This window comes from Propithecus coquereli, unplaced genomic scaffold (assembly GCF_000956105.1).
Source record: "Propithecus coquereli isolate 6110/MARCELLA unplaced genomic scaffold, Pcoq_1.0 Scaffold17, whole genome shotgun sequence".
NCBI classification, from domain to species: Eukaryota; Metazoa; Chordata; class Mammalia; order Primates; family Indriidae; genus Propithecus; species Propithecus coquereli.
This window is the reverse complement of record NW_012141635.1, coordinates 4,164,107-4,182,494: the sequence shown is the minus strand read 5'-3', so window position 1 is coordinate 4,182,494 and position 18,388 is coordinate 4,164,107. Positions and strand designations below refer to the sequence as shown.

General features: G+C 40.8%; 1 protein-coding gene across 1 annotated transcript in view; it reads left to right on the top strand.

Moving 5' to 3' along the window:
* Positions 1-18,388, top strand: part of OSBPL1A (oxysterol binding protein-like 1A) — a 193,783-nt gene that overhangs the window by 89,416 nt on the left and 85,979 nt on the right. The window contains exon 15 of the mRNA XM_012641750.1: positions 6,535-6,697. Coding sequence (XP_012497204.1) covers positions 6,535-6,697 — 163 coding nt within the window. The remainder of the gene's footprint in view (positions 1-6,534; positions 6,698-18,388) is intronic.

Here is an 18,388-nt window from a genome sequence, read left to right as displayed (position 1 = left end):
TTTGTTTCAGAAGACATGTTTCACTTTTCTGCTTTTTGAAAGATGTGTAAAAACTAAATTTACTGAAGTTGTCATTTGTATATAGCACCAGTCTCCCATTGATTTTAGTTTTATAAGCGTTTATTTTTAAATCATTCTGACAAAAGTAAGTATCAAATATTCTGGGTTTATATTGATTCTCCCAAGTAACATTATCACCTTGCTTAAGAAACACCCCATTTATTTCCCAAGTCTTTTTTCCCTCAAGTATTTCTAGGTGCCTCTTAATTAGACTCTGTTCTAGAACAAATATTGAGTTATCCCCAAATTCTGCCTGATTTAAATGTCTGAGGATACACCTTGGAAGTAATTGACTTAACAGGTTATTAGTAGGAAGTGCTATTTATCAAGCTCCATTGAGGTCGTTTTCTTTCAGCATGTCAGTATGTCCTCAACCAGATAAGCCCTTATCATCTTTGCCATGGTGGAGCCTGAGTGCAGAGTGGACCAGAGGTCATTCTGAATTTTCTCCTGAATTTTTTCCCCAATTTTCTCCTCCCCTTTTGAACAAAACTTCTTAAGAATGGGCTGTACTTGCTTTTCTCTTCCTGTCATTCTCTTGACCCGCTCAATCAGGTCTTTGCCTCCAACATCCTTTCAACACTCCGCTGAAGCTGCCCTTGTCAAGTTCATCAGTGACCTCCACATCACCAAACCCGGTGGTCTTTTCTTGGCTTGAACCAGATTGAGGAAGATGGCAATGCCTTTAAGAGGGATGTGGTTTTTTTTAATGGTGCCCGGAACAGTTACAGTCAGCTGTAAAGCAGTGGGAAGATAAGCTGAAAGCCAGGTGTGTTGGGTTGACCAGATTAGTGTGAATGAGGCTGTGTAGGGCCTTGGGACTCATCTCATTTTTACTGTCAGTGTGAACTTCTTTCATGTTATCTATCATGTCAAGAGACTAGAGACATCTTAACTATATCACATGCTGGAACCAATTAAGTTGATGACCTCTTCATCTGTTTCCCTTTCTCTGTATTCCTTATATGCACTCAGACAACAGAAGCAATTAGAAGAAAACTTGAAGTTACACAACCCTGCCTATCGGGATCTGTGCACGTACACACTGCCTTTTCTCCTGCAAATGCCAACTGTGCATTTGTGGATTAGATCCTGTTCCTTTTTGCAAAGGCAAGAACATCATTCCAGCACTTCTGCCCTCTCACTTCTACCCTTTCACTTCTACACCGTAACTTCCCTCTCTCTGTCGAACCTTTCCCATCAGTGTAAAAGCAGACTGGGTTGTCTTCTATAAATAAAACCTTACTGACCTCCAGACCCCTTCCAGGAACTGCCCCAATTTTCTCCTCCCCTTTTGAACAAAACTTCTTAAGAATGGGCTGTACTTGCTCTTCTCTTCCTGTCATTCTCTTGACCCGCTCAGTCAGGTCTTTGCCTCCAACATCCTTTCAACACTCCACTGAAGCTGCCCTTGTCAAGTTCATCAGTGACTTCCACATCACCAAACCCAGTGGTCTTTTCTTAGTTCTCATGGTATTGTATTTGGTCTGTCATCAGTGTTTGACACAGTGAATCACTTTTTCCTCCTTGAAGGCCTCTCTCAGGCTTCCAGGGCACCATACACTCTTGGTTTTCCTCCACTCTCTTCTCTTTTTTTTTGGTTTCCTTTGCTGGTTCTTTCTCAGCTTACCAATGAAGGTTCAGTCTGTGGATTTCTTTTCATTCCTATCTCGCTTTCTTTCTTAGTGATGCTGTCTAGTTTTATGGCTTAAAATATCTGTTCGTGAATGACTCCCAGAGTCCCGTCTCCAGCCCAGACTGCTTCTTCCTTGAACACCCAGTTTGATATCTGATTGCCAACTCGACGTCTATACTTGGATGTTTGATAGCATCTCACACTTACCAGACATAAAATTGAGCTCCTGATTGTCCCCATTTCTCCTGCAGTTTTTCTCATGTTAGGTAATGGTGACTCTGTCCTTACAGTTGCTCAGGCCCAAACCATGAATCCACCCTTTATTCCTGTTTTCTCTTATACCATGTAGGCCATCTGTCAGCACATCCTCTACGCCTTCCTTCCCAATACATCCCAAATCTGATCACTTCCCCACACTTCCATCGCTCTTACCCATCTCTTATTCCAGTTTGTTGCAATAGCCTTTTAAGGGATCTTTTAATTCTACTCTTTACCCCCACCCCCCTTCAGCATAATAACCAGGGGGATCATATTTAAATGTAATTAAATAATGTCACTACTGCTCCTCCTCCAGCAGCTTTCCATGTCGCTCAGAGGTAAAGCCAGAGTTCTTGCAGTGCTCTGCAAGCTCTGTGCACACCCCTGCCTCATCTCAGTTTCCTTCTATCAGATCTGCCTTGGTCCCTGAGACAGATTTGTTCTTAATTTATTCTTTTTTCTTAAATATTCTTAAATGAGTGTCATTGTTTAGTAGTAGGAAGGACTGCAGAAAAGGTTTCAGGAGCATAGGGAAATTAGTGATGCACAATGAAAATCCAGAAATTTAATGTGCACAAAGGTGCTTTGTAAATCTATAAAACAAAGCAAGTGTATACCATGCTATCATGAAGATATATTTCCAAAATACTGGACAATGCCTCAGATGTGGGATCAAAGCTTAATTTCCCTGGACCCTGGAGTTGAGAGTGATTCAGCCTGACAGTGGATTTGGAAGTAACATTGACCATTTGCACTCACATGGGAGCTCTCTCCTCCTCTACTGTAAACAGTGTGGTAGTGGATTGGGGGCAGAGGAGCTATTATCAGCTGTAAATTATCAGACCCACACTTCTTAATAGCTGTATGGCAATAGCAGGGATCACCTAAAACACATACCTTGAAAAAAGTTTTGAAATGAGAACATCATTAGTCCTGTAACCACAGAAACAAAGTATCAATGTTCCTTAAGTGAGAGCTAAAAACTATTAATAGATACCTTTTAAATTTAAGATCTAGTGTTTTGGTCTCAAGCTAACACATTTGGTTATTGCAGCTATCTATCAATAGCAAAGAAGAAAGGAGTAAGGCTCATGCTGTTGAACTGACCACATTGACTATCAAGGCTGAAATTTTACCTGTCTTATAATTGGATAATCACACATAGTGTTCTGTGAATACGAATCACTGATTCCTCACTTAGTGCCCTGTCTTTGCCAGATTTAATTACTATCTCTGTCTCATTTAGCCTTTTTGAAAATAGGTAAATAACAAGGCACTTTCTAGAATGACAGGGAAGATAAAATGTGCGTAAGCTGGCTAGCAGGTTTCTGTTTTCAAAGCGCTGGATTCTTTTGCTGGCATCCCTTCACTTTGGAAGTAGTCACTGTGAATTTCACCTTTTAGCATGAAATTACATCTAATGAAAGATTGCCATATTGAGGTGGTTTGAGGAGACAGACTACTGGAAAGGCTTAAATTTGTACTGTATCAGTTTTAAGGGGCTGCAGACACAGAGCAATCTGTATGCTTACTGTTAAGCATATGGTGGTTTTTCCTAATAAAAAGTATAACATTTATTATGTTCACTTGATCATATGTTGATTTTTATTGTTGGAAAGTCATAGGGCTGAGGATATATATTTTCTGTGTGAATTTGAAAGACAAAATGTAGCCTTATTCTAGAAAAGTTCTAATGTAATTATAAACACATCTGTTGGGGTGCACTAGTTCTATGAAGGGAGTTCTTTATTCCTTTAATAATAACTGGGTAATTATTATAGTTTGAGAATTTTAAAAACTTAGTAATCAATATGCACATATTGATACATATTATAAATGAAGTGCTGTGTGTGGAATTACAAAGAGGTTTTGCACAAAAGGTACAGTTTCTGTTACAACATAGTTTCTAAGCTAACAACTGAGAATTTTGAAACATAGTTTAAAAGTAAGGTGAATATTTTATAAAGTTGCACTCTGTATATCTTTATCAGCAGTTCTACACTAATTTTTAAATGCAAGATTTTTCCTAGGTATTTCTGAAATGTCGAGATTGTAGATTTGGAATTACATTGTTCCAGTGATCCTTCTAACTGGCTAAAAGTATTACTGACAGTTAAGTATCCTCCTAGATCCTTCTCTCTAGCAATGAGAGCCCATTACTATGCAGCTTCTGTGATGTATGGTTAATCTCTCATGTACATCACTTACGTGATGGGAGAAATTGTCATTTTGTGGGTAGTTTTATATTAATAGTAAGGTATCTTCAGTGCAGAAAATCCTGTTAGGCTTGAAACTAATAAAAGTACACTCAGATCAATAGAAAGATAAAAACAAGTTAAGAAATAGAACCGTGGTTAGGGCTTCTTCCTCTCCCTTTCACTGTCTGTCTGTCTGTCTCTCTGTCTCTCAAGAACAAGTGAGAACAGATGTAGATGTGGCAAAAGTGAAGAGATGCTTATTTTAGATGGATAAATGATAAATTGCATTTTGAATAAGATTTTGTTGAGAGGATTGGATGTTTTGGGGCCTTGATCATTTATTTTGCCACTTTGCTAAAATCTGAAATGGATGAATTTAGGTGTTAGAATGTATGCATTTGTTAAATAGAAGGGATAATTTAGTTCTTATATTTAAAGGTTCAGTATCTATAGCACATTTGCATTTTGATGTTGGAAAAGCTAAAAAGAGAGGATGGTCAGGGGTGAAAGAATTTGGATCTTATTACAATGTTGATTTTGGAATCTACAAATATAACAGTGCTGAGAGATCTTTACTATTCAAAGAAAAGATCATTTTGGACATTGTGCTCCATTTTGTAGTCCTTGTTTATAGATAAATGAATTGGTTAACCCATCAAATGGAGGAAGAACAGCTTTTTATTTTTTTAAATTGACTGTAGCCCTAATTCTAGTATTTGCTCCTCTGGAGATACAATTTAGATTGTAGGAATATTTGTAGATATTTTTCAATTTCCTTAAAACTTGTAATTATATAAGTATTTATTTCAGTTTTGCTCGTCTTTGCTCATTATTGCTTACCATGTATTGCAATTTTTATTTTATTATCTCAGCTCTAATAATAATCTTATTGTTGTAAGGTGCCTAAGGACTGGAACTATTCCCAAGATAATAAGGGCTTAACCCTGTTTCTGCTGTGAACTTAACATTTCAGTAAAACTTTAAGTTATATCCAAGATTCTTAGGGTGTTGTGCCTGCTGATGTGTGTCTGTCAGGAACTCAGGGCCACAGAGGGCTCTGGAGCCAGAACAGAGGGGGAGAAGCTTCGACTTTGGGGGCCATGTGGAGGGAGAAGGAGAGGGGGAATGTCAGGAAGTGAGAGGGTTAGACTCAGCAGTGAGGAACTCAGATGAGCAGTCATGAGAGGGTCTACAGCTCCTAAGATCCAGAGGTGGAAAGTTTATCCTGGAGGAGGTTTTGGAGGTCACCCCATCAAGTGTTTTTCAAACTGTTGGAACAGCCCCTGGGTTTGGGCCTTGAGGGGACCTCAGGGAGGGGAAAGTCAAAGAAGTGGGGCTCCTGATCTATACCCATAGTCACCCAGCACAGTTCTGCTTTCTAAAATATGTATTTTATATGTTGGGATTATATTTGAGAATTAGGTTCTGCTGCTAAAGTGAAAAAGAAGAGTTTGAAGACCACTGAGTTGAAGACAGCTGATTAGATTATTAGGTGATAGTGGAAACCTCTTATTTTATAGGAGAGGGAACAAAGGAACAAGAAACTTCTGAGAATACACAGTTTCCACTAGTGGGTCCCAACTTGTCTGGCTCCTGCATACGGTGCCATATTGGCTCCGGAAATCAAGCAAGGGTAAGGAATAGTAGCGATTTTCAGAGTTCCGATACAAAAATAGGTGAAACTGTCCATACCAAATCCAGTGCATGCTATTTTATGAAGATTGGGTGACTTGAATTTTTAGAAGGCTTTGGTCAACCACGAAGGTTGGATGCTATTGAGTCAGACTGGAGGAATAGATTGTATCTTCAAAGGGTAAAATGTGAAATTGAAAACAAAATATGGAGTTGACAAATGGAAATGAAATGTTTATAGTCATTGCCAGGCAACTTGTTTCCCTTCATTTGATGTGCTAACTCTTTTGGAAGTAAACTGGAGGGTTATATCTCATGCTTTGATGTGCTGTATGTTTTAATGTTTAGAATGGTTTAAATTCTTTATTTTGTTTGAAAACTTGCTAATACTGGTTTCTTAATTTCGTGGTTAATGTTGAGAGAAAAATATTCTTTATATTTTAAAAATTTTATGTGATTTCTGAATTGACGAATGTTCTTCTTATTCCAGGATCCTGATCATTCGAGCTGAATTTGTTTGCTAATTCTTAATCTATTTTCATTAACTAAGCTGTTGTGAAAAAAGGCCCCATGGGAAGAACAAAATTAGCTTAGTAATTCTGCTCATTCATCCATGTGTATATAACTGACTGTTTTCATTTCTGATGTTGCAACTGAACTGGATCAAAAGCAAATAATTTTCACATCCTCTGAGAAAGTCTTTGTCTCCTGTCACTCTGAAGTCTTTTTTGTGTGTCTGTTTTCTTCTAGGTGAGGAATTTTAAATTGGAACAGGAACAAGAGAAAAACAAAATTTTGTCAGAAGCACTGGAGACTCTAGCCACTGAACATCATGAATTAGAGCAGTCTCTGGTTAAAGGATCCCCACCTCTCAGCATCCTTAGTGAGGACGAGTTCTATGATGCACTGTCAGGTAACTCTAGAGTCCTTCCATCTGTACTGTTGGCGATTTGGAGTCCACCACCTAAATGTCTTTTTAGAGTGTATGTCACCTTGAGTTTCCCAAAATAAACAGAGATGTATCAGTATAGCTCCCCAATTACCTTTTTTTGGTGTGTCATGTTATTAAGGCAGGAGTCTGAAAGTTTGGAATGAAATTCTTCACTGCATCTGCCTATACTGAACATGTGTGCTATGCTGGATTGGAGCACTGCTACAACTGCTCACATTTGATCTAGTCCTTTATTCAGTGACTATTTCTTGGATACCTCCTAGTGCCAGGTGCCATCCCATGTTCTAAGGAGAGAGAGAAGGACAGTTTCTGTCCTCAAAGAGGTTTAGTGTAAAGGATACAGATAAGCACTTGGTTACAGTACAGTATGCTAAATGCCAGATTAAAGGTGAAGCCATCATGTGGCTTCAGCCGAGAAAAGGAGTTGCTTAACTTTGCCTCAGAAACACATGCTGGAGGACAGCATGGCATTCCTGCAAGGAGCCTGGACTCCAGAGCCTCTGACACTAGCCAGCTGTGTGACCTGGGGCAAGTTCCATGACGTCTCTGGCTCACAGTTTCCACATATTTAAAATGGGATAATTATAGCATCCATTTCAGCAGGTTGTGTGATTAACTGAGTTGGTATGTTTAGTGCTTAGAACAGAGTTGGGTGGTACTCAGTACTGTGTGGAGCGTTTAGGATGACTTAGGAAAGGATGAACTGCTAAGTAGTTTTGACCTTTTAGGAATTTAGTTTAAAATTTTCGAGGCAGGTGTAGGCGGGAGAGGTGAAGGGAACATGGAGGGCAGCGGTTGGGAATCAGTGAGATTGAGAAAAATTATTTTATGGGAGGAAATTAAATGTGTGTATAATAGGTTGAGCATAAACCCATTACTGGGTTTCACAAAACTTGACCATGGAAGCAGGAAACCTCAGCATATGTGAAGCAAAGGATCAAATTTATAACAGGAAATGAAAGAGAGGATGCATGGTGAGAGGTAGTAGAAATGAGAACTAAAGAAGATTAAGTGTAGGACGTTAAAGAAAATAGTATGATAATTGGGACAAGGAAAATAATGTTGGTAGGATGTAGATTAATGGAGAAGAGAGTCATTGTGTAAGACAGAATCAAATAGGAATTTATCAGTAAAGGTGTGATAGAAGTAAAAAAAGGGGGACAAGTAATTTTAATAGCCAGACTATGGAATAATTAGAGAAAGATTATAATGACAATGGTATTGTCAGTCACCCGTGGGATTTGTGAGAAAAAGTCATATTGTGAAGAGAAAGTAAAGGTGGGATTTGGAAGTGGTGGATGGAATGGTAAGATGAAGTATTTAACATGAGTGGCGGAGGCAGGAGGGAGAGTGACCCCTGACACTGCACATCAACCCTGTGCCTTGTCTTTTTAAAGGCTGCATAAAAGTCCATGATACAGTTATACCACAATTTCCTTAATCGTTCTCTTCTTGAAAGACATTTAGCAGCTACTGTCTTCTTTCTGTTTCTCAGTCATTTTTTGACTCATATCTCCTCTGGGAGGAGATAAAAAGAACTATAGTGCCTATATAAATAAATTTCATCTCAAGTGCCAATTCAGTTTGGTCTGCTGTTCTGTGGATTTCTGTGTTGAGAAGGATCCTGAGGCCCAGTCCAAGAGCCTGGGCTGATCAGGATAGGGTACCATGGTGGTAAACAGGTGGTCAAGCATTCACTCCTCTTTGCCTTGAACGGCCCACCTGAGTTTTGTTACATTTGCCTGAACATAGTAGCTCTTCTGTGTCCACTCCTAATATTTCCTGTTACAAGTCTTGGGAATCACTTGGTGCAGTGTATTGAGAGAAATTGCATTAAAATTAAGTCAGATGCCCTTGGTTCAAGCGCTGACCCACTGTTGACCCGGCCGCCTAGTTTATTGAGATCATAAAAGCCATGATTTGGGATGATTTCAGCTTCCCACTGTAGCCTCCACACATCAACCTCCATTCCACTTCATCACTTCTGTTACAAAAGAAGAAATGCCCCTCCTTAATTAAGGCCATTACTTCCTCATTTGTTCTGGTACCCATCTCTTTGTGCCTTCTCGAGGAGACTTTTGTTTAGTTATTGCTTCCTTCACTTACACTTTCAATATCATATAACTTTAAATACTAACTTGAAATTCCGGTATTAGTTTGCTATTTCTGCTATAATAAATTACCACAAACTTAGTGGTTTAAACAATGTGAATTTATTCTCTTATAGTTCTGAAGGTTAGAAGTCCTAAAATCAAAGTGTCTGCAAGTCAGTGTTCCTTCTAAAGGATCTAGGAGAGAAAGTTTCCTTGCCTTTTCTAGCTTCTAGAGACCCGTCTGCATTCCTTGGCTCAAGGCCCCATCCTTCATCTTTAAAGCTAGCAGTGTGACATCTTCCAGTCTCTCTGGCTCTGACTGTCCTCCTTCCCTTTGATGAGGACCCTTGTAATTACATTGAGCCCACCCAGATAATCCAGGACGGTCTCCTCATTTCAAGACCTTTAGCTTAATCGCATACCTGCAAAGTCCCTTTTACCATGAAAGGTAACATATCCACAGATTCCAGAGATTAGTGCGTGGACATCCTTGAGGAGCCATTGTCCTGAATACAATTTCTAAATTTGTATCTCCAGCCCTGACCTCTTGCTAGAGATGTATGTTCTCAGCTGTCAGCTTGCTATGTAAAAAATGAATTCTTGATTTTCCTCCCAGATCCTGTTCCTCTTGGGATTGGCCTCATTTTAGTATTAATAAATGGCACCTCTTCATCTCCTAAAGCCAGGAAATAGGAGAGGTTCATGACATTCATGTGAAACACAGAGCAAGGCCTGACCGTCCTGCCTCACGTTGCGCCTTGAGTCCATGTATGTTCTGTTGATGTAGGGGACTGGTCGAAGGTGCAGGTGCTGGAGCTGAAGCTATTGATATAACGTAGCTCTACCAATTCCTGTACCCTTGGGGAAGTTATTTCACTTTTCTTTGCTTCGTTTCTTCATCTGCAAATGGGCCATATGATTATTGTGAGGAATAAATTAATAAATATTTGTCATGTACTTCAAACAGTCCCGGGCATACTGAGGGGTTGACAAATGTCAGCTGTCATTATCATCACCCGCACTGCGCCCACTCTCATCTGGCCTCTGAACTGATCTCCGCGCTTCCAGCCTTGCCCTGCTAAAGTTCGTTCTGTGCACACCATGCACAGTGATCTTTTGTAGACAGTCACATTGTGGTATCCCCCACCTAACATCCTCCAGATGGAATCCACACACCTTCACAATCCTCTGGGGCTCTCGACTTGATCCAGGCCGTGCCCGTCCCCACACTCATCTTGTCCCTTTGCTCTCTGTGCTGTCTGCACTCTTGCCACACTGGCCTCGCGCCAGGCCTCAGACGCAGCAGTGATGTCAGGCAATCGGGTGCACGGTAAAGTGAGAGCAGGGAAACGTAAATAAACCCATGTCTCATTCGAAGCTTAATTTCAGTTCCTTAAATGGGAATAGTAGATTAAATCAAGCCTATCCTAATACTGAGAAGATGTGAGAAAAAAGATTGTTAAAGATACTTCTTTTAAAATATTTTAAAATTATTTTCACTAAATGTTTAATCTTCTTTTTAAAAGTTGCTAACTTATGTTACTTCCTTTAAAGTAAAAGGATAATTTTGTTTAATCTAAAGCCCATGTGGTTTCCTGTTTCCCTTTATCATGTCCCTTTAAGCGTTTTCAAATAAGTAAGATGAATGGAAATCTACTAATACAGTGGGGGAAACCTTGATGCAGAGCCAGGAATGTAGGGTAATAATTTTTCCAAGCCTGCGGGATCGCTTGAGAAAATTATTTTTCCCGTATGCTCACTGACTAAAGATTTCACGAAACTCCATAAAGCAAACAGATTTCTTTCTCACAATTTGGTTGGATTCCACTGTGTAAAATTATTTAAAAGGAGACAGATCTAATAAAGCGTCACGTTTTGTCCTCATTTTTTGTGTGTGTGTGTGTGTTTAAGGAATGAAGTGGATATAACAAGTGAAATTTTGGATGTAACTGTAAGTGAACACTTCCTGAGAAAAGGGCTAAACATTTATGCATATTGAAGAAAAAAAAAAGATTTAATGAGAAACTAAAGGCTAACTAATTCTGTAGAAAAACTTTATTCTGCCAGCAAATCAAGTTGTAGAAATACTTTCCAGAAGAAGAAAGTAGTTTTCTACATATTTCTATCCTATCAGTTTCACTTTTACTTTATGCTTCTCTGTCTACCAAAGCTCTCAAACATCTCCTCCCCTGGGTGATCATTCCTGACTCTGCCAGGCAGAATTCATTTCTTCCTTTGCATTCCTTCAGTTTACACTTCTTTTGTAGCCTCCCGTTGTGTTTTACTTGTCTCTTTAGGATGGTGGGGACCATATCTGTTTACATCCCTGAAGTGCATAGCACAGAATCATAGTTGCTCTCTAAATTCTTGTTGAAAGCAGGTGGTTGAAGAAATGTCATTGATATTTCTGTTCTCCCTAAAAATATATTGGTATTCGATGAAGAGCCCAAGATAATCAGGGCCACTTGCTGATTTCATGCATCTGTATTCACCACTTTGACTTCTGTTGGGAATGGAGGGACAGGCAGCCAGGGAGGGAGCAGGGATGAGATGTTATTAGAAGATAGATTTATTCTCAAGGAACTTACAATCAAGTTGGAGCCAGGAGCCTGCTCACAGGGAGTGGGGAGATGCAAAGTAGCTAAGGGGGAGAAAAATAAAGGTGCATGGCTTTGTGAGTCTCTAATAATCTTTAAGGAATTGTTTTTGAAACATTTATTGCCAGCTAAATAAATAATTTCATGGCTATTACTCTTTAGTACTAGTCTGAGACAGCAGTTTCACGGAAAATTCCTGCTCTTTGAATATTATAAGTTCAGAATGTATTGTTTTTCATACCGTGTGTTCCCTTTCCTTTTTAGAAACATGTTGAGATCAGTTGCTCTAGAAAGGCTTTCTTGCTAGGTTTTCCTCTTAAGGCTATTTTGGTTGAAATGTGCATGAATAATGCATGAAATCCAATAGTGTAGACCAGCAAAACCAATAGACTGAAACCAGATTTTGCATTTCTCAGCAGTTGTAAGGGGAGATCTTTTAAATGATGTCTGTTTGGATTAAAACTTTCGAAACAGAGGTGGTAATGCAATGACTTTGGTTTCACGTGGAAAACAATTTTTGAAATAGCTGTGTGTTTCTTATCCGTGTCTTTCCTTTATCTCTTTTCTGTAGTCTGGACCTGTCCAGGATTTGATGATCTCACCCACCTCTATATTTATAACACTTATTTCTCTATTACCTCTTTTATTTGATAATTAATTATATATGCTGCTCTGTTCTTGCTTTTATCTTATATAACTTTTAACGTATTTCTTCCTTATCTTCCAAACAACACTGTGTGTTCCTTAAGGGCAGAGACCTCACGTTAACTTTTGTATTCCTGCTGTTGCCTCGCACAAGACAGGTTAATTGGTTGATGTGATGTATAGCAAATTGAGTATCGGAGAATCTGACTGTTATCAAACACCCTTTATGTGTGGTGTGTAGTGCAACATTCTGGAAGGTGTCAAAGTAGTAGAAGGGGCTCTTAATCCGGTTTTATGTTTATAGCATTAAATAATTATCCAGCAACTTCCTCATTATATATATGTTGTAGGCACACAGTGGTGAATGTAATTTATTCTTTAAATTTTGGGTTGATACTCTGGAATCATCTTCATTTTAAAAAATGTTTTTATTGACTAAATAAATGTATCTGTTAGTATTTATTGTAAAACCATGTGCATTTTGCACTGTCTGGGCATTGAGAGGATTTTGTTAACCAAACATCCTTCTTGAGTGCTCACTGTAACAGATGCTTTGTTAGGCATGGAGATACCAAGCTAAATGAGAGCCAGTCCCTGACATCAGTGGGTTTGTAGTCAGACTAGGGGAAGAGACTGTTGCTTGGTGGGTAATTACAGTGATAGGGATCTCGTCCTCCAGTCCTCTGCAGCTACTCACTCCCAAGATAATCAGACCCTAGAGTTCACCTTTCTCAGTAAGTGTATCTTCTCTGTAATCTCAGTTTCATACATCCCACAGTGTGACCACTATCTTCTGTCTTCAGCCCACTGTCTCTAAAACTCTGCTCCAACATTTCTTTGACCACATCCAGACATCTACTCCACCTTTCACCGTCCCTCCTTACTGGGCTTAGGTTGCATGGGGCATCACACGGTCACTCTCCTGCCTTTCTCTCCCTGCACTGTGCTCACCTGGCAAAGCTCTAGTCCATTCTTCTCCCCCTTCTACACCAGTCCTTGGGCAACTAGGTGAGGCTGGAGATACATGCAAGCCCATGCTGGCAGGTCTCGCTTTAAATCCATGCCTGTTTATGTCTCTTATACTTTGCTGCCCAGCAATACTATTACATTTTTCTAGTCAGTGCTTTCTACATGCTTATTTCATACTTCTTATCTTGCCTAAAATTTCTAATATATTTTCCTCCCATCCTGCTCCATCTGAGGACATTGTTTATGTCACTGAGAACTCCTCTTATTTCTATTTCCAAAGCCACCAACACATGTGCGTGTGCCCCTGCCTTCTCTACTTATGATGATGAATGTTACATCCGTAACTGAAGCCAGCCCCCTCTGCTTGTGCCTGGGGTCCCAGCCCCTCTCACCTGCTTAGGGACCGCAAGCAGTTCCTTCTCTCTGCCAGGTAATCAAGTATTCCTTGTACCCCTCAACATAGCCTACCTTAAAAAGAAAACAAAACCTTTGACTCCACACCACTTTCCTTCCCTGCTATTCTTGAACGTCCTCCATTTGTACATTTGTTCCCACCATTGCACTGTGATTTCTCATGACTGGGTCATGGTTGTGGCCTGATGGGGCAGTCCTCTCTGTTTTCTTTCTTCCCCACTCACCAGCCCTTCAAGCTGTTGATTACTGCCTCCTCCTTAGAACATTTTGCTTGGCTTCTAGAATTCCACTCTTACTTTATTTTCTCAGTTTCTTTTGTTCGTCTTTTTGTATCCTTCCAACTTCAGATCTTAGAGCATCTCAGGGCACAGTCATTGAACCTCTTCTCTCTACACTCACTTCCTAGATCCTTGGTACTAAAAGTATCGTCTGTGGGCATCACCTGGGAGCTTGCTGGAACTACAGAACTCAGCCCTAGCAAATAAGAAGCCCTAGCAGTTTTACAAATCCCTAGGTGATTCGTAGGCACATTAAGCTTGAACAACATTGTCTTAGATGACCTCATCTAGTCTCATGCCTTTCAGTGTTTTCTATTCTTTTTTTTTTTTTTTTTTGAGACAGAGTCTTACTCTATTGCCCAGGCTAGAGTGAGTGCCGTGGCGTCAGCCTAGCTCACATCAACCTCAAACTCCTGGGCTCAAGCGATCCTCCTGCCTCAGCCTCCCGAGTAGCTGGGACTACAGGCATGCGCCACCATACCTGGCTAATTTTTTTTTTCTATATATTTTTAGTTGTCCAATTAATTTCTTTCTAATTTTTAGTAGAGACGGCTCAGGCTGGTTTCGAACTCCTGAGCTCAAACAATCCGCCCGCCTCGGCCTCCCAGAGAGCTAGGATTACAGGCGTGAGCCACCGCGCCCGGCCCAGTGTTGTCTATTCTGATCATTCCGTCAATTTGGTATCTGTGGGCTCATTTTTCCCCTCTGAATTTCAGACTCAGATCTAAATATCTACTCAACATGTTCACATAAATGTCTAATGGGATCTCCTCAATGTCTTAAAATGTCTAGGAGAGAACTCTTGACTTCTAGTCACAAGCCTGCCCCTTCCGCGGTCTCTCACATCTTGGTAAAGGGAAGATCGGTCTTTGCAGTTGCTCAAACCAAGGCTGAGAACCTTTGATTATCCATTACAGACTCTTTTATTTTTTTTCTCTCATACCCCACATTCAATCCATCAACAAATCCCGTCAGGTCTACCTTCAGAATACAGAGGGTCTGACCAGGTCTCATAATTGCAGCCCCATCACCCTGACCCCTGCCACCTGTCACCTGGATTGTTACGTAGCTTTCTTACTGTCTCTGCTCACACCTTACTTCCACGCTATTTTCCACCCTGAATTCAGGGTGCTCTTTTCAAAACGTGAATCAGTTCACATTGATTCTCTACCCAGAATGCTCTGATGGCTTCCAGAGCCCCAGGTGGCCTGGCTCCCTGCTGCTTCCTGCCACAGAGCTGGTTCTTGGCCTGGCGAGTATGCCGTCCCACGGGCCCCTGCTTCCCGTGACTTCCTCTGCCTGGAGGAGCACTCTTAACCCAGATATCTATGAGCCTCACTCCCCACTTCCTTCATTTGCCTACTTGGAGAGACCTTTACCCTGTCATTTTCCATCCCTTTCTTTTTTTTAAATAGCACCTCTCCCATAACATGCATTTGTTTATTAGTTCTCCCACAACTCGAACACAAGCTCCTCATTGTTTAGTTCACTGATGTATTTCTAGCCCCTAAAATAGTGCCAAAGAAACAGGTGTGTGATAAATATCTGTTGGACAAACAAGGACCACTAAAAGGTGCGCAAGGTGTGTTACAGGAATTCAGACGAGAGGCAGCTATCTGAGAAAAAAGGAGAAAGCATCACAAAATAAACGACATTTAAGGAGTGTTTCAAAGGGTCAGTAAGAGTTCTTCAGACAGATAAGATGCAGGGAGAATATCTCTTTGGAGGAAGGAAAAACGTGCAAAGGAGAGCAGAAGTTTTCAAAACTGTCAAGAAAGGTGGTGTGGCTGAAACAGGGGTGAGTGCGTTGGATGCTAAGGGGCAGGGACAAGAGATAGAGCCAAACAGATATTTAGGACCGGCTTGTGCTGAGTCTTGTTATAAGATTCTGCTGAAGAATTTGAATTTTAGCGTATAGATGGTGGGGAGCCAACGGATAATTAAGAATGTAGGGTGATGTCAGATTAGTGTTTTAGAAAGTTTCATTCTTTTATTAAACATTTTGGAATTCTTATACTATGCTTGCATTATACTAAGAGTTGGGAATTCAAAGGGAAAAGTCCTAACTCAGGAGTTCACATTCTGGTAGAGTACTTGCATTTTACGAGTAGAGGTTGATTTGATGTCCAGTGTCCTAGGTGGGATGACAAGGGCTTGAGCAAAAGCAGTGTTAGTAAGAACAGGAAGCTTCCCTGCTTTCCCTTTATTGCTTTAGGGCTGTGGCCGCCACTCCTGGGCTGCACCACAGCAGGACATCAGCAGCAGGTGAGTGAGCGAACTGTATTTACAGCTGCTCCCCATGGCTTGCCATCCCCCCCAATCCATGGAAAAATTGTCTTCCATGAAACTGATCCCTGGTGCCAAAAAGGCTGGAGACCACTGCTTTAGGGAACACATGTCCTTCTGAGCTCTGCTCCAGATTCAGGGGCTGCCTCCAGGAATCCTGGCTGATTTTCTCAACTTGACCAGTTACCCTGGCAGCTCTCTTTGCACATGGCACGTTAGCACTTTCCCTGGTTGAAGTTCTGTACTAGCTGTGTGACTTTTTGCTTCTTGCCAGCCCTGCCACTCCGCCAGACAGGGAACTCCAGGAGGAGCTTGGCATCCCTAGTAACCAACATAGGGTCTGGTTGGGGATCAAATATTTGAATGAATAAAATTTTAAGATACATTTTAAGCAAAATTAAGTGAACTTGAGGACCAGTTTGTTGTGGAGGGTAATATCCTTAGGATTCTCATTTATTTACTGAAAATTCCCACTTGGCCCAAAGCATCTCAAGCTCTATGTGATGGAAGTCAAACGTGTGCTCCCGTTCTGCTTCCTTACGTGGCCTGCCTTGGTTAGTGCCATTGCCACCCACACACTGTGGAAGCTACAGATGTGGAAGTCATCCTTTACTCCCTTCCCCCGTGTCCCTCTGCCAAATCTAGGTATGCAGAATTGCTTCTCCTGTTCCCCCTATTTTTCTCCCCCCATATTCACTGCCAGTGCCTCAGTCCAACCTCCCCATCCTTTTGACCCCACAGACTATGACGGGGCCTTCCTGACAGGCTTCCCTATTACTGGTCTTTGTCCCTATTAGCTGCCTTTTACACTGCATATCATTGGGTGTGGTAGGCTGAAAAATGGTCCCCCAAACATATCTCCATGTCCTAATCCCTGGAACCTGTAAATATTACCTTATTTGAAAAACAAGGTCTTTGCAGATGTGATTAACTTAAGGATTTTAAGGTGAGAGGATCATCATAACTTACCCATGTGGGATTTAAATGCCATCACAAGTAACCTTAAAAGGCAAAAGCAGCAGGAGATTAGACAGACACACAGAGAAGCCCATGCGAAGATGGAGGTGTAGAGACTGCAGTGATGCGACCACAAGCCCTGGGAAGCTGGCAGCCACGGGGGCTGGAAGAGACAAGGAACAGATTCTCCCCTAGAGCCCAGAGGGAGTGTGGTCCTGCGGACACTTTGATTTTGACCCAGTGAAACTGATGAGTATTTTTGAACTTCTGGCCTCTAGAATTATGAGACACTAAATTTCTGTTGCTCCAATCACCAAATTTTTGATAGTTGTTACAGTGGCCATGGGAAGTGATACATCAGGGCTTTCTGTAAAGTCTAAAACTGATCTTATCAGTCTCTGGAAAAACGTCCACTGACTCCCCGTCACCTATGGTTAAAGTCCAAACTCTGAGATCTGACCCACTTTTTTGCCTTATTTCTGAGGACCATGACTTTTCCCTCTGGCCAACCTCCTCTCTAGCTATGCTAGAGAAAATCTTGGCCAGAAACCCTGTTCTTTCAGGCCTTGGAACTGTTTTTCTTCCCCCAACATCTGGTGTTCTCTCTCCCCACCTTAAAGTCTTATTCATCCTGCCCAGTGCAGCTCAAATGTCATCTTCGCCTGGAAACTGACCCCTCGTTCCTCTAGTGGTTTCTTCCCCATCCCCTCAAACTCTTTGTTGATACACACATCTATGTGTGTGTCTTCCATTAGATTGGACTTTGAATATTTGGAGGGCACCAGCTGTATCTTATTAATGTTTGTAAATTGTTTCCGCAACTAGCGCTTTACCTGGTGTGTGGTAGATACTTAGTAAATGTTGATTTGTTAAATTGAAGTCACATGAAAATACTTTGTTTTCTAACTAAGGATGATTCTGTAACTGGCCTTTAGTTCTAGAACTATTTTCTTTGTAGAGTGAATGCATATGTGACCTTCCTCAAATAATGTTGAGAAAGGATGTCAACAAGACAAATTGGGAAGCTCTGGATTTAGTAATCCAAAATAGATAGGCATAAAATTTCCAGTAGCCCACGCACTATGGTTTGTATTAATATAATTCTCCATCTTCAGTTACATGGGTGGATTTTGCAAGCTGTAGAAAACGGTAGTAGATTTAGTTGCTTGGGGACAAGTGAATAGTTTTAAGAAACTGTCAGAAGCAACGCTGTATACCATTTGGCTAATTTTGACCTTGGACATCAGTCAGAGAGGATATGTCTAGAATGTCTCTGACTCTTGTTGCTTGCTGCCGAGACTCTGAAGTTTTTGTCACTTCCATAGTAAATTATTGTAGCAATCCCTTCGCAGGCCCTTCTGGACTCATCCTGATCTTCAGTTTATAATTTTAAATGTGGCAAGTTTTGTTTAT